Source organism: Sardina pilchardus, chromosome 5 (assembly GCF_963854185.1).
Source record: "Sardina pilchardus chromosome 5, fSarPil1.1, whole genome shotgun sequence".
Lineage (NCBI taxonomy): Eukaryota > Metazoa > Chordata > Actinopteri > Clupeiformes > Clupeidae > Sardina > Sardina pilchardus.
In genome coordinates this window covers 27820898-27835464 of record NC_084998.1, presented here as the reverse complement: position 1 = coordinate 27835464, position 14567 = coordinate 27820898, and the positions used below count along the sequence as shown (strand labels likewise).

The 14567-nt window shown below is 40.6% G+C and overlaps 1 protein-coding gene across 1 annotated transcript; it reads right to left on the bottom strand.

The window, feature by feature from the left end:
• Positions 1–345: 345 nt before the first annotated feature.
• zgc:56585 (uncharacterized protein LOC393297 homolog) lies at positions 346–7989 on the bottom strand. Its single transcript, XM_062537185.1, has 7 exons — positions 7644–7989; positions 7344–7467; positions 5636–5742; positions 4090–4186; positions 2588–2664; positions 2149–2312; positions 346–1929 (listed from the first exon to the last, which is right to left on the bottom strand). Exons 1-7 carry the CDS (start codon positions 7734–7736, stop codon positions 1788–1790), a joined length of 804 nt encoding a protein of 267 aa, XP_062393169.1. The 5' UTR covers positions 7737–7989; the 3' UTR covers positions 346–1787.
• Between the last annotated feature and the right edge of the window lie 6578 nt (positions 7990–14567).

Below are 14567 nucleotides of genomic sequence, written 5' to 3'. Positions count from 1 at the left end.
TAGCCACTGGTGAAACTGATTACTGTACAGCAGATAAATAGTTATGATTCAGCACATACATCAAACCAACCAGTGATGTCTTAAATTATTTTCATACACTAACCGGATTCAGTCCAGGGTTTTAAACATAGGTTTTAGTTAGTTCACATTCAATTCAGATCTATACATTTTGTATTGAAAACTGACAAAGGTTTAACAGTTAACAAGGTGAATGTGGGTTTATCCAGATGGATTTGGTGGCTATTTGGTACCGTAAGTAACATTAAAAATGTTTTCTCTTTGGACATGAAGATATTCAATGAAATTTCATTTTTGATTTACACCTCAATAAAAATGACAGACCAATGAGAAGAATAGTCTTTAATTTTATTTTAATTTCAGAACTTTCCAATACATGGCAATAGTGACGTTACATAGTATGTTAACAAGTACATCACTTTTTATAGTAAAAAAAATATATTTAATATATTGAGACTACAGTTAATAAACCTGCAGTCCATGTCCTCATACATGCTAACATGAGGCTATTATACAATCACACACATAACATAATTAGATCAACCCGGTTATTGTCACCACAACCTGGCTATCGTTTAGACAAGCAAAGATGTCTACATGAATGTGTTTTTCTGTTTTTTTCTGAAACAAGCACACACTTCTTCCATTGCTTCTTTGTGAAGATAGCCAAGACTAAGGTAAAGATAGTGAAGATGAAAGTAGACATTCCTCCTTCCGAGGTCGTTAAATGAGCCCATGAAAAACCTCCAGATGGTTTCTGTCCTAGCGCACCATGCGGGCCCTGCTGAAGGCCACATCTAGGCACAACATCTGGGCACAACATCAGTGGGCCACGTCCCTCTCTGGGAAACGCTAATCAAAACAAGCCCTTCAAGCAATGACTCACTTCCAACTTCGGGCCAAAAGAACATGAAAACAACAAGCCACAACTGCAAGTAATTACAGGTGCCCTGCTTTCGAGGGGGAAAAGCCCCAGTCATGACAGTACAGGGATACAGGGATACTTCTTGGAAAGAGAAAAAGAAGAGAGCTATCAGAGATGCTGTGAGGGTGGTGTGTGGGCCACCAGTCCATTTCATGCTCTCTAAGCAGCACAGTTCTTTATCTGAAGTCCCTCAGTCAGTGGTCTAGTGTGGTACAAAACTCCGCTGCTAACTGAGACGAGGCGAGCTCTCAGCCAAAAGCTTTGGTCTGAAATACTAAGGAGTTTTCAGTTGCAGTAATTATAATACAGTATATTTACATAAAAAGGCACATATAGCAGTAAATTTGAAGCATCTGGCTGTGTGGAAGTTATATGTTATTTTGAATTTCTGACCAAAAAAAGAAAAATTGGTTGATATGTCTGTATTTTGTGACAACGATCAGCTGGATTATAAATCGACCGAAGTTTGGTCTCAAACTGGAACAACACCATAGGCAAACAGAGAAGAAATTGTTTACTATGGAAAACAACTTATCATGCAGGTGTTTATCTAAGTGCTACAGCGACTCAATTTTGGATTTCGTTTACTTGCATGTAATCCTATTGGACATGTGTTGACCAGTTTGTTGGATTTATAGCTTCTTTGGTTTTTGGCATTATAAGATTGAATTTAAACAGTGAATGTTTAATGTGCTCTGTGCACTACCCAGCTCTCCACACATCGTCCATCTTGCGCATAATACTGCCATCTCCTTAACATCAACCCCTCCGTGGCTTGTGTTGGCTGTCTGGTGTCTCGATGTGTGTGGCTGAGTGTCTGTGTGTGAGTGAGAGAGTTAGTATGTTACTGTTTGCTCTTCTCCTCCGTGTCCTCGGCAGTTGGAAACTTCACATATTCAGCTCCCTCCGTTCTGACGTAGAGAGCAGCTCCGTTTTTGCTTTCATCTAGAACCAGCTTCTCAAACGCCTTGGTGACATCAGATACTCTGCAAACACACACACAAATACTGTACATGAAGACACACGTGCATGCCGCACACACACACACACACACGCACACACACACACACACACACAAACGCTCACACACACAGACATAAGCGCAATACACACACATACGCACGCCATCTGTAGAAATGTAGCTAAACATTTGTTAAATATGTTTGTGTGTGTGTGTGTGTGTGTGCAGCAGCAGATAGACTTACTCAAGAGTGCCAAATTTCTCCAGGAGTTTCTGGTTGATGTCTCTGAGGTGGTAGAAATCTCCAGCCCTTTCCTCCGTGTCCAGACTGGACAGCAGCTCCGTCCGCACAAATATGGGGCAGATCATGTTGAGGCGCACACCGTAGCCCGAATACTCTGAGGCCATCTGAAGCAGAAATGGGTACACACACACACACACACACACACACACACACACACACACACACACACACACACACAGAGGCAAACCCTGCATTGAGACCATGTGAACAGCAGAGACTCACATGCAGTCACACTGCACACACACACACACTGTACACAAACACAGAGCTTCAGAGAGCGCTACCATACTCCATTACACAGCCCAGCACAATATTGAGTAGCGAAAACATGTTTGTTTTTCTCAGAGTCAGTTCAGCGGGTGCAACTGTTCATGCTTACCGCCATGGCTCTGGTGAAGCCAACCACGCCATGTTTGGTAGCAGTGTAGACGGGACACGTCGGTAAAGGACCAAGACCTAAAACACACACACACACACACACACACACACACACACACATACACACACTGTAATTTAGTTCACAGCAGGACCAAATATCTATATCCTTTTAACTGATAATTCCCAAAGAAGTATGTGAATGTAATATCAGAATGTCTTGAATCACTTGAATGAGCTGTACTTCACCGTTTGTCACCCTGACCAGTTTCCTCCTAACACATTTTACCCAGCAGATGTCTGCAAGGCCACAGTCGCTAACCGCAGTGCTACTGACATCTTGACCTTACTGTAGGTCTTGCAACAGTTCTTTGGCCCACACAGTGCGGCCAGAGGCCCGTCTCGCCCACTGCAGTGCAGTAACACCCACCACAACCACTTCCTCCTGGGGGTGTCTCTACCAATCAGGTGAGCCCAAGAGAATGAAGCGAGTTACGATCTCATCGGCAGCCAAGTAGACAGCAGACACACACACACACACACACACACACACCTCTGACCATTTCTGCAAACAGATTAGTTATAAACGCATTTTTGACCCTTCCAATTTGCCATGTAAAGTAAAGACAGTGGCATATAATCCACCAACCCTTATATTATTATACAGTATATGTCTACTCTGAGAGACCTTTCACTTACATGCCCTAATAATTAATATTACAGTAGCCTACCAATTAGACGACTGGATTACCAGATTACATAGGTGCTGAATTAATTTCTGTTCAATTTATGTTCAATACAAAACCTGTGCTCTAAACCCAAACGATTTGCTAAATTAGTGTCTGAAATCTTAATTTACGACTTGGGTTAGTGACATTTTATTACAAATCAAAAGAGATAGCAGACAGACTGGAGGCTGTTGGAGCGTGTGTCTGCTTCACCAAAAACCAAAGGGTAACAAGATGTGCCCTCAAAGAATCTGAAGTTTGAAGTACACACACATACGCACACACACACACACACACACACACACACACACACACACACACACAGAGCAACAGGAATATTAAAACGCGTGCGTTCGTGCGTTCGTGCGTGCGTGCGTGCGTGCGTGCGTGGGGCAACCCCAGTGGTCTACCAAGTGCCACTCCTCTGCTCCACCACTGGGATGGTTCAATGGCTCAGCACATGATACCCATTGGCAGTAGCTTTCTCTTTCCCAGCTGCTCCCAGTTACCGCTGAACTCCTCCTCCACTGGTGCTACAAACAACTACATACCAACAACCATGTGCTGAAGCAACGGCAGTGTTTACTTCAGATAAAGAATGCAGGGAAAACAACAACTTGGTCTGAATCAACTCTCCCCCGGGAATCATTTTGTCGCGTGTACCTTAAGTATGCACGTGTGTTTGTATATTGTGTGTGTGTGTGTGTGTGTGTGTGTGTGTGTGTGTGTGTGTGTGTGTGTGTGTGTGTGTGTGTGTGTGTATGTGTGTGTCACTCACCTGCCATTGAGGCGATGTTGATGATGACGCCCCCTCTACCCCCATTCTGTTTCTTCAGGTGATCCACGGCCAAGTAAGTCCCTCTGATCACGCCACTCTACACAAAACAACCACTTACTGTCAGATCACAGGTGCGCCATCACTCAAACAGGTGCACCTGTATTTACAGGTATGCCCCCTGAACTCCACTTCTGCCCTCCACAAGACGATGCAGCGACACACACTCCTGGACATCATAAAAACCAGGTGTGGTCTAACAGGTAACCCTTATTTACTGTGTGTCACCCCGCAGGTATGCACACACTGAACCTCACCTGCGTCAGCGGAGTTTGACTTTAGGTGTATCCCTGTGTTTACAGGAAGTCAGCTTTACAATACAGGTTTTACTGGACACACATGACCAATCATCTTTGCATCTGCAGATGACACGGCTGCTGCACTTTAATCAGGCCAGGCCGGCAGACATGTCTCAAACGTGCACTTTGATCACTCACTCCTGTGCTACTGGAGGTGCTAGGCTGGCAGACATGTCTCAAACGTGCACTTTGATCGCTCACTCCTGTGCTACTGGAGGTGCTAGGCTGGCAGACATGTCTCAAACGTGCACTTTGATCGCTCACTCCTGTGCTACTGGAGGTGCCAGGCCGGCAAACATGTCTCAGTCAAATGTGCACTGCGCCGGCCAAACACATACAGTACACCCTCAAAATGAATGTGTTGAAAACAACACATCTCACTGTCTATATATTATAGGGACACAGAGATTGTGTTGTTTCCAACATACTGTTCTTGGTATTTGTTACACAGTATGTGCTGAAAATAACACAACTTGCGTTGCTTTTCTTTTCTTAACTACATCTCTGTGTCTAGATAGGGACAACACAGTTTGTGTTGTTTCCAACACATTCTTTTTGAGTTTGTACACAGAATTGAAATAATGATAAAAGAATTCTCCTTGAACTGATCATGGGGTGAAAATTAAAAATCTGTATTTTTAAAAAGTTCTTTGTTTACTCTCCTGACCTCGGTCATCAGGAAGTGACTGGCTTTAGTGACCATTGGAGAAGCATCACAGGAAGCTTTCAAAGATTTCTTCCTGTGTCTAAATCTGCCAGATTCACTTCCCACTTTCTGAATTAGCAGTGTTGACAAATGACATTATAGGATGTTTTGTGTAATGGTGGTGAACAGAACATTTTGTAATATCTTGTCATCTCTGCATGTGTTGTCTAATGACACTGCATTTCATCACAGGGAAAAAATAATGGTGTCTAGAATAATTTCCATAATTTTGCTGCCAATTGGTAGATCCTGTCAACCAAAGCAACTCACAAATGTGGAACCAGATAGGGAAGAGAAACTGCTATGTGAATCGTTATAACATGAACTAAATGGGACAGTAAGAACAACTTTGTGATTCATAACATATGAACACATTGAGATGGCATTAACAGCTTTGTGAATCACCATAACATATGAACAAATGGCAAAATCCCAGTCTCTGTCTCATACTTAGTCACCCCCACCCGAAACTCGTTAGTCGTACCAGATTGATGGCCACAGTTTTCTCCCAGTCTGTCTCGTTTATGATTCCCGCATTGTTGCAAACGATGTCAATGCCACCGAACTTCTGCACGGTTTTTTGGAAAGCATCTGTGTGGGAAGAATCACCTTTTTTATTTCCAGATTGGGGAAAACCACAACACACAACAACAACTTTAACATGAAGAACTGAGGTTTTTGTGTATCAGTCAAAAACGAAATGTAAATGAACAATATTAACAGGATCATTCATCATCAGATACTTGTCCAGACTAAGGTTTTATCAGAAGCCACCACATTTTTAAGTTTTATATTGTTTTTATATAAACAAATTTTATATTGTTTGGCCTTTTTATGCCTTTATTGTGATAGGACAGTGGAGACGTGACAGGAAGTGAGTGGGAGAGTGTTGGGGTGGGATCCGGAAAGGACCACGGGGCAGGAATTGAACCCGGGACGCCGGTGTACGGTGTAGGTGCCCAAGCCAGTTCTGCCCCAGCTGGGGGCCCTGTAGTCATTTATGATGCCCTTCATACTCTATGTCAATCAATGTTGCTGTTGTCCTACACTCAAAACAATACACTTGTCAGAAAGGCAGGTGGAGATGTCTGCACTGACATTCTTACTAGAAGAAACTATTTCAACATCTATGTTGGTTACTTGTCTCCTTCATAATTACAAATCTCTTTACATGTTCACTGGTAGGTGGTTCCCCATACACTAATCTCTTAGCTTATAAGGGCTGGGCTGAGCTGAACTGAAATGTTGCCTCTGCGTGTTTGATGTCTGGTTAAAATTTTACATTAGGCTATTATGTATGGTTAAACAATAAACAAAAAGCATTATCAAAAGCACAATGGTGTCTTTTGGGATAAAGTTGTGAGTCAAGATTTGGCACAGATTCATGATGATTTCTAAAGTTAAGATTAGACTCCAAAAAGTCAACAAGCAAGGAAATCTCTGGCAAACCATTTTAACAGCGACTGAATAGGTCTTGCAGATCTCAGTAGTGCCCAGTTTAAATTAACATTTGAAATATGCACAGCATTGCTTCACAATTGCCATTCAGGTGTCCAGTAGGCTACATAATTCTTCATGACTTTTGCCATTCATTTGTATGGGGCTGTATGTTTGGATATGCAAAAGTTATTTTGAATAGGCTAAGATTGCCACTGATATCAAATTTGACTGTCAAAGACTGCCTTCCCTGTCACAATTATACAGATATTGATATATGCACTGTTATTGCTTATCATTCTTGAAGATGACAAGTAGAATGCCATTTCAGTTGTCATTCAAGTTAGACTTCTGTAAGGACACATTTATTAGTCATAGCCTTCGCAACCGATCATTAAACTTCTAAACAATTATTCAAGTGCCAGCTTTTGTATTGCCCTACAAAAGAGCTTAAATGACAGATGATGAAGGTAGGCTAGGCTATAAGGAAGTTGTCCTCAATGTTAAATCCACCCATGCAGTGAAGTTGGAAACCGGTTTGTATGCTAAAAGTCAAATAGATCTTGAAATACAATTCATTTTTTGTTTTTTTTGTTTAATATATTTTTTTTATTTTTTTTTTCGTAACAATGCCATCTCATGCTCTCCATTCTGACAAACAATAGCCTTTTGACCAGAACTATTCAGACTCTTCGATTAAAAGGACTTGCCACCTTGACTTCAAAGGCTTCAAAATGTAAGAAAAAACAGTTTACCTTTGAAGTGTTTTTCTGAGGTCACATCGCAAACACAGAACAAAGTTCGGTCAGGTCCAAATTCTTTGTCAAAGGCAGCCTTAGTGGCGTTACCCGAGTCTTCACTCACATCAAAAAGCGACACCTGAAAATAATGTTGTTTTTTTTATTTACGACTTCATTCAAATAAATTTAATTTGCATTCTAGTCCTGAGAATTCAGATTCCTCATTGTGTAAAAGATTATTGACATAGACTAACCATATACCGGATTCAATGAGCTAAGGCAAATATCCATATAGGCTCCATTTGAAAAACCAACCTTAGCCCCGTGTTTCAGAAGAACTTCAGCAAAGCCTTTTCCAAGACCTTGCGCGCCACCGGTAACGACTGCTACTTTCCCGTTCAGTGCCATCGAAGAGTGGTAACGGAGTAGGCTATGCGTGTTTAGTCTTCTTGCCTGAGGCAAATACTCTACCCTTTTCTCTGCCACGCAAGGTTTACTCAAGCCGCGGAATGTTTTGTTTTGCCGACACACTGATACTGACTGTATGACAGACACACTATAACGTCATTGATGATTGACCGGTTCATTACGTCCTGTTTGTCGAATATTGCACATGCGTGTTTGTAGCCTAACTGTGTTGGTGATTAAAGGCCTAATGATAACTTCCAGATGTGTAGTGTGGACACTGACTGACACCAAAAACCTCTGGCGCGCAGCGTAGACCTAGCCTATGTCTATAGCCTACTCCTTGTTGTTTAGCGTAGGTAGGCTGCTCATGGGTTTCATCAGGTCCTTTCACACAAAACACTATGCAGTCTGCATTCATAATCCAGATTCTATGTGCTTGATTTTATACACATGTGTGGAAAGGGACCAAACGAAACCCGTGAATAGTCCATGTTTGTGCGTTTGGCGCAAACACCCCAACAGAGAAAACATCACTGCATGAGAAACAAATAGTAACAAACCTGATATACGCATAGGCTTCTCATCTCCTTGTCCATTATGCAAAGGAGTTCAAGGCGAGCTGATCTGGATTGACTCACCTCCACTTTATAGTTGTTTGTCATGCATCAAAAAGGATCTGCACATAATCTACATCCCTCATCTTCATAAAACATGCTGCCATGACAGTTCTGCTCAGTTGCATTCTCAGATCACAATTGAAATTCTCAAAACTGGTTGTTCAAAATCCCATCTTATCACTAGTTCACATCAATAAACCAGTTTCTCCCCATCTTGAACGACAACATGTATGTTGTTTTTTACATTTTCAATTGTTATTTTCATGTTGGTCAAAATGCTACTTACATGTGACCTGGCAGACAGGAACGTCAGGATGTACTTAAAGATCAGTGGTGAACAGCTCTTAAGGAGTGTTTTACTTATTGGTTATATTTTATATTTGCTTAATTATATTCTCATTGTCAGTCAACAGTGAAAACTTTGAAACTACCCATCTCTTACAATCAACCCCCTCCACACGCAATTATGAGTAGGCCTACATACGTTTGAAATAGCTAAGCCACATAGAAAATAGTGCTGCCTTGCGCATTGTTCATTAGCAAATAGCCTACAGAGTAAACTCATATTGACAACAAGTCAAAACAGTTTGACTGTCTTGACATAAACAATGGCATCACAACTTGTTATTTTGATTGCACTGACAATTTCATTGGTATAAACCAGACTGTATACAGTCTATAGTATAAATACTTGCTTTTGAGACATAAACAGAGCATTTCAAGCATGTGCTTTTGCAGGCAATCCAATATGCAATGCAGCTTGTGATAGATTTTGATAAATGCACTTACATTTGTGCAATGGTTAATGATAATTCCACAAATGCACCAAAGCAACTGAGAAAAACAGTAATTTCCTACATCTGCCAAAGGTATTGGAATTGAGAACAGCAGCTCTGTTGCTGTGTTAAAGTCGTAACTTTATCCGTCCACAAGGTGGCGCTAACATACCTTGTTTATCCGTAAAGAGTTTGGCCAACTGGGAAATCGAAGGGATGAGAGCCAGTCTCCTCATCCAACATCAGTGTGTGACCTGACTTCTGGAAGTATGGTCAAAAATTCCTATAAACTCACTCCTAAACCTTGTGGAAAGCCTTCTCAGAAGAGTTGAAGCTATTATAGCTGCAGAGGGTGGACCAACATCATAAACCCATGGATTTAGAATGGGATGTCACTGAAGTTCGTATGCGAGCCAGGGCAAGTGACCCAATACTTTTGGCAATATGTAGATAGATAGATAGACAGATAGACAGATAGATAGATAGATAGATAGATACTTTTTATTGGTACACAATGTTGGAGTATGTTGCTACAGCTATTAGAATCTGGTGTCCCTTTATTTAGTAAAACATACGCACAATTCAGTAAATTCTGTTCACAATGTAGTCTAATATGTGCCCTATTTACTAAAATGTGTGCACAATTTAGTCAAATTCTGGGTACACATCAAACAGAGTTTGACAGTCAAATTTGATATGAGTGGCAATCTTAGCCTATTCAAAATAACTTTTGCATATTCAAAAGTTATTTTGAATATGCCCCATACAGATTCATTACTTTTTGAGTTATCTTGCTAACAGACAGACAAACAAACAAACAAACAAACAAACAAACAAACAGACAGACAGACAGACAGACAGACAGACAGACAGACAGACGCCGGTCCCCGATGAAAACATATAGGCTACCTCCTTGGCGGAGGTAAATGATAATAAAATAGTAACAACAACAACAACAACAACAACAACAACAACAATAACAATAACAATAAAAAAATAATGATAATAATGATAATAATAAAGACATTTACTTAAGGCAGGTACAAATTGTACAAAGATGACCACCCCACCCTTTCATACAGAACAGAATGATGAGTGCTATATTCATCACCAGTAATGAATCTCAGGGCAGAATTGTAGACTGAGACTGACAAGGAACAGAAAGGTGAACACTGCTACTCAGGTGGCGTGGTCACTCACTACAATGGGCATTCGACAGGCCCATTTAATATATAAAATACACTGGAATATTTCTGTAATTACCTTTTATATTTTGACAAACGTTGATAATAACATATAGGCCTGTTAAAGGGGCCATATTATGCAAAACTCCAATTTGTTTGTAGTTTTGTTCTTCCATTTGGGTCTTTGAAGCTGATTCAAACAATCCAGGTATGAAACAAAACTGCATTGAGTTTGTGTGGGTTAGTTGAGAGAGGTTGACGTCAGAACTATGCGCTTTCATGAGCTAGTCAGAAATCTAGCTTATTGAGTCATCACAGTAGGGGAAATTTGAATATTTCTACACCCAGAGCCATATAGAGCGCTGACTAACCACCACCATCTCAAAATTCCCTTGCTTATACTTAGGTTAGGAACTTCCTGTCGAAGATCCTCCATTTTGGTTGTAGCCTAACTGTTTCCAACCAGCACCATGTGAAAGAGTAGCCTATCAATATTTTTTTGTGTAGTAGGCTACACAACATATTCAAACGTCTTTTACGCACTTGATATCAAACACCCACATAGCAAAAGATATTTGGCCCGGATCTGGTACTTCTCTGGGCCAGTGTCTTTTCACACAAGGGGCTCAAACCATTTCACATCCTTCGCATCCTATGATCTGGATCAGTTCTGGGACAGCCCTGAACCAGATGTGCCTGTTTTGGGTGTATCCGGGCCGTGTTTGGACCGGTATCTTTTGGCACAACAGGCACAATACAGTTTTGCATCCGTTGTTCATGATCTAGACCAGCTTCGAACCGGATGTGTTTTTTTATGAGGTGGATCAGGGCCATATTTGGACCTAATGTACACCTTATCGTTATGATCTGGGCCAGATCCGGACCAAATGAGTGTTCGATAGTGGTGACTGCAGCCCTTATTTGGGCCAAATGGACCATATCTTGCCTATCTCCCCAGGACATGTCTCGTTCTTGTTGGCAATATGAGTGAGAGCGGAGTTGGTAAACAATATCCCCACAGGCAGCTGTAATTTGGCCGAATGAGGCAAAGACCATAACGTAGCCTATAGCCTATAGCTGGAAGCAACCCTGGCCACCAGGTAGTGGGCAGCCAATTTCACAAATGCTTTTAAAACTTCTCTACATCACCTCTGCTGGGCTTATACACTGACCCAAATAAAGTTGTACCCATTATCATTTAACATTGTTAGGCCATGTTACATCATACATGCAGGTGTCTGAATTGATTCCGCCAGAAACAGCCTATTCGGAGAGGGATTGAAATTGGCAAGATTGGAGCAGCTGCTAATCTGTAATCTGAGAGGAATTTTGAGCAAACAGCTTCAGGGACATGTTCTGTGCAACCCATAGGTCTATTTTGACTTGTTGAAAAAGAAATATAATATGGGACCTTTAATGGTGAATATAAACAATTTCTTTCAACAGAACATATTCACCCGGATTACACTGTATATATCTGATGTTGGTATCCAGCATGGCGCCCATGATTTGAGCTGGCCAAACTCTCTCTACATAGGTTATGGCTCTGTTGTTTATCCAGTCCTGATAACAGTATTTGTATTGCAGAATACAGTCCACTAGGTGGCAGAAATCAGCCGTCCTTTTGCAATTCAGAACAGCTTATCTTATACCGCGGTGAAAATGGCTCAAAACTCTTCAAAACAGGCTCTAACACACGGTCTGGTTCTTTTGAAGCAGTAGCTGCAGAGGAACTTTTTAGAATTCAGGAGATTGGTGATGACATGTTTGGTGAAATGCATTATGCCTATACTATTAAAATAAGCGTCATGCAGAAATGTGAAATCTCTGAGATGGAGTGGTGAAATGTGAGAATGACAATTAGCCTATATTGTCATGACAAATCTCTTTTGGAGTGGGGGTAAAGAAAGGGCAAGTCTCATTTTCTCTCTCTCTCTGTGTGTGTGTGTGTGTGTGTGTGTGTGTGTGTGTGTGTGTGTGTGTGTTTATCTCCATGCAAATACTTATCCTCCACCCTGATATGAGCTCCTTAGCATGTAAAGATTAGGCCGTTCCACACACACACACACACACACACACACACACACATACACAGTGTCTAAAGTAGGCCTACTTGCACAGCCTGCATTTAGCCTGGCATGAACTTGATGTCACAGTGCCATGCTCAACTATGCACCTCAACCTATGCTCAAAACACATGTCATTGTGTGCATAGATAAGAGAGTAGATTAACCTTTTCCCAAAAGGCATACAGTTCAAGATGAAAACACAAAGGGTATTATTTTTGTTGAGTGTTGAGTAGAACAGTAAAGAAGCACAATTCAGATTAAAGAAATGTGAGTTTTCAAATAAATGGTTTCAGACTTAGTTTGCTTAATAAATTAATAGTTTTGTAGGGTTATATGGTTGGATCATATACTTTTAGGGAAGAGTACGATGCATGCCTAAAAGATTTCTATATAGCATACTGACTGACTCCCCTAACCTTGCTCCAATAGTTGATTAGCATCGACTCCTCTAAGCAGCTGTGTAAGACTGAAATAATGAATGTGAAAGTAGAAAAAGGCTGTCAGAAGGCAAGGCAAGGCAATACAGTTTTATTCAAGGCAACTCAATGTGCTTCACATAATCCAAGACCAGAGTCATAAAAACAGCAAGAAGATAAAATACATAAAAGTCATAAAACAAGGGTATGAAATAAATAAAATAACTCAGATTGCAAGTAAGGCAGAATAAAAATGCATAAGATAACATAAATAGAATAAATAAATACATACATAAATGAAATGAATTATAGTAAAATAAAAAATAGAATGAAATGAAAGTAGCAAAACAAGAAGTATACCAACCAAATAAATATGAATAAAATATAAAGATACATAAAGATAAGGAATATGATAATGAACATAAATAAATAAAGATAATAAAACAGACAGTGCCATTAAAAGGGGATATAAATTATCAGAGTAGAGTAAGCCACTGTGAACAGATTAGTCTTCAGTCTAGATTTAAAGGTAGCCGTTAATGAGACTACTTTAACCTACTTGTTTTTCTACTGCTCTCACTATCCACCTATCCCCAACTATATGTTTTCTGCCCCAGGTGCATTTCTTATCTTCTCTGGAAGTTGATTCTAGAGGTGAACTGCATAAAAGGCAAATGCTGCCTGCTTCGCCATGTTTTGTTCTAACAGTGAGTTTTCTAAGCAAATTCTTCTTTTGAGATCTAAGAGGCATGGGGGGGGGGGGGGGGGGTATCTTGTATGTCTACAATACAATACATGTCTATACTTTGGACCCATTAAGTAGTTTGAAAACCATCAACAATACTTTAAATAAATGTTAAAAGTGACACTGAGCCACACTGCAGGGACATATTGGAGGAATATACTCAGATCTCTTTCGTGAGAATCCATAGCTACCATTGCTTTATCACTTGAAGCTGTTTGGTATTTTTTTGGGAAGGCCTGTTAAGAGTCCATTACTGTAGACAACCCTACTGGATATAAAAGCATGTGTGAGTTTTTCTAAGTCATTCTGTGACATAAAAGTTTGTCAATGTTCTTGAGGTGGTAAAAAGCTGATATAGTGATGTTTTTTATGTGCCTGTCAAAATTAAGATCACTGTCAATTATGATGACACCCAGATTTGTTAACAGAGTCCTTTGCTTTAAGCCCTTTGGATTCAAGAGCAGTAACTCGAATCCTTTCATCTCTCTTTCCAAATAGTGCAATAAGACCAACTGAAAATGAACCCTGCCGTTTTTCTAGGCTGATTTGACATGGAACTACACTCTCATCTGGCGTAATAATCAAGGCAACTTGCAGCTACTGGCACTACTACTGCTTGATGTCTATGGGGACTATTTTCAGATGCTGCGTACGATATCACTGCGCCTATGGTACGTTTGCAAGTTGCCTTGATTATTACGCCAGATGAGAGTGTAGTTCCATGTCAAATCAGCCTAGAAAAAACGCCAGGTTTCATTTTCAGTTGGTCTTATTGCACTTTCTAACTTGAGAGGAGACACGTTTTAAATGGGAAAATTATCAGAAATCTTAGTCACTTTTAAACATGAAGCTAGCAGGCGAGAAGCTAATGGTCTAATCCGATTCAGTGATCTATGCTAGGCTGAAGCTAAAAGTTGTATCGCCAGACTCACAGAATGGCTGGATGAACGGGAACAAGGTAAATATTGATTGTTTTGCTCGAGAGGAGGTGGAAAATGAGCGTATTTCCAAAAATGGCGGAATA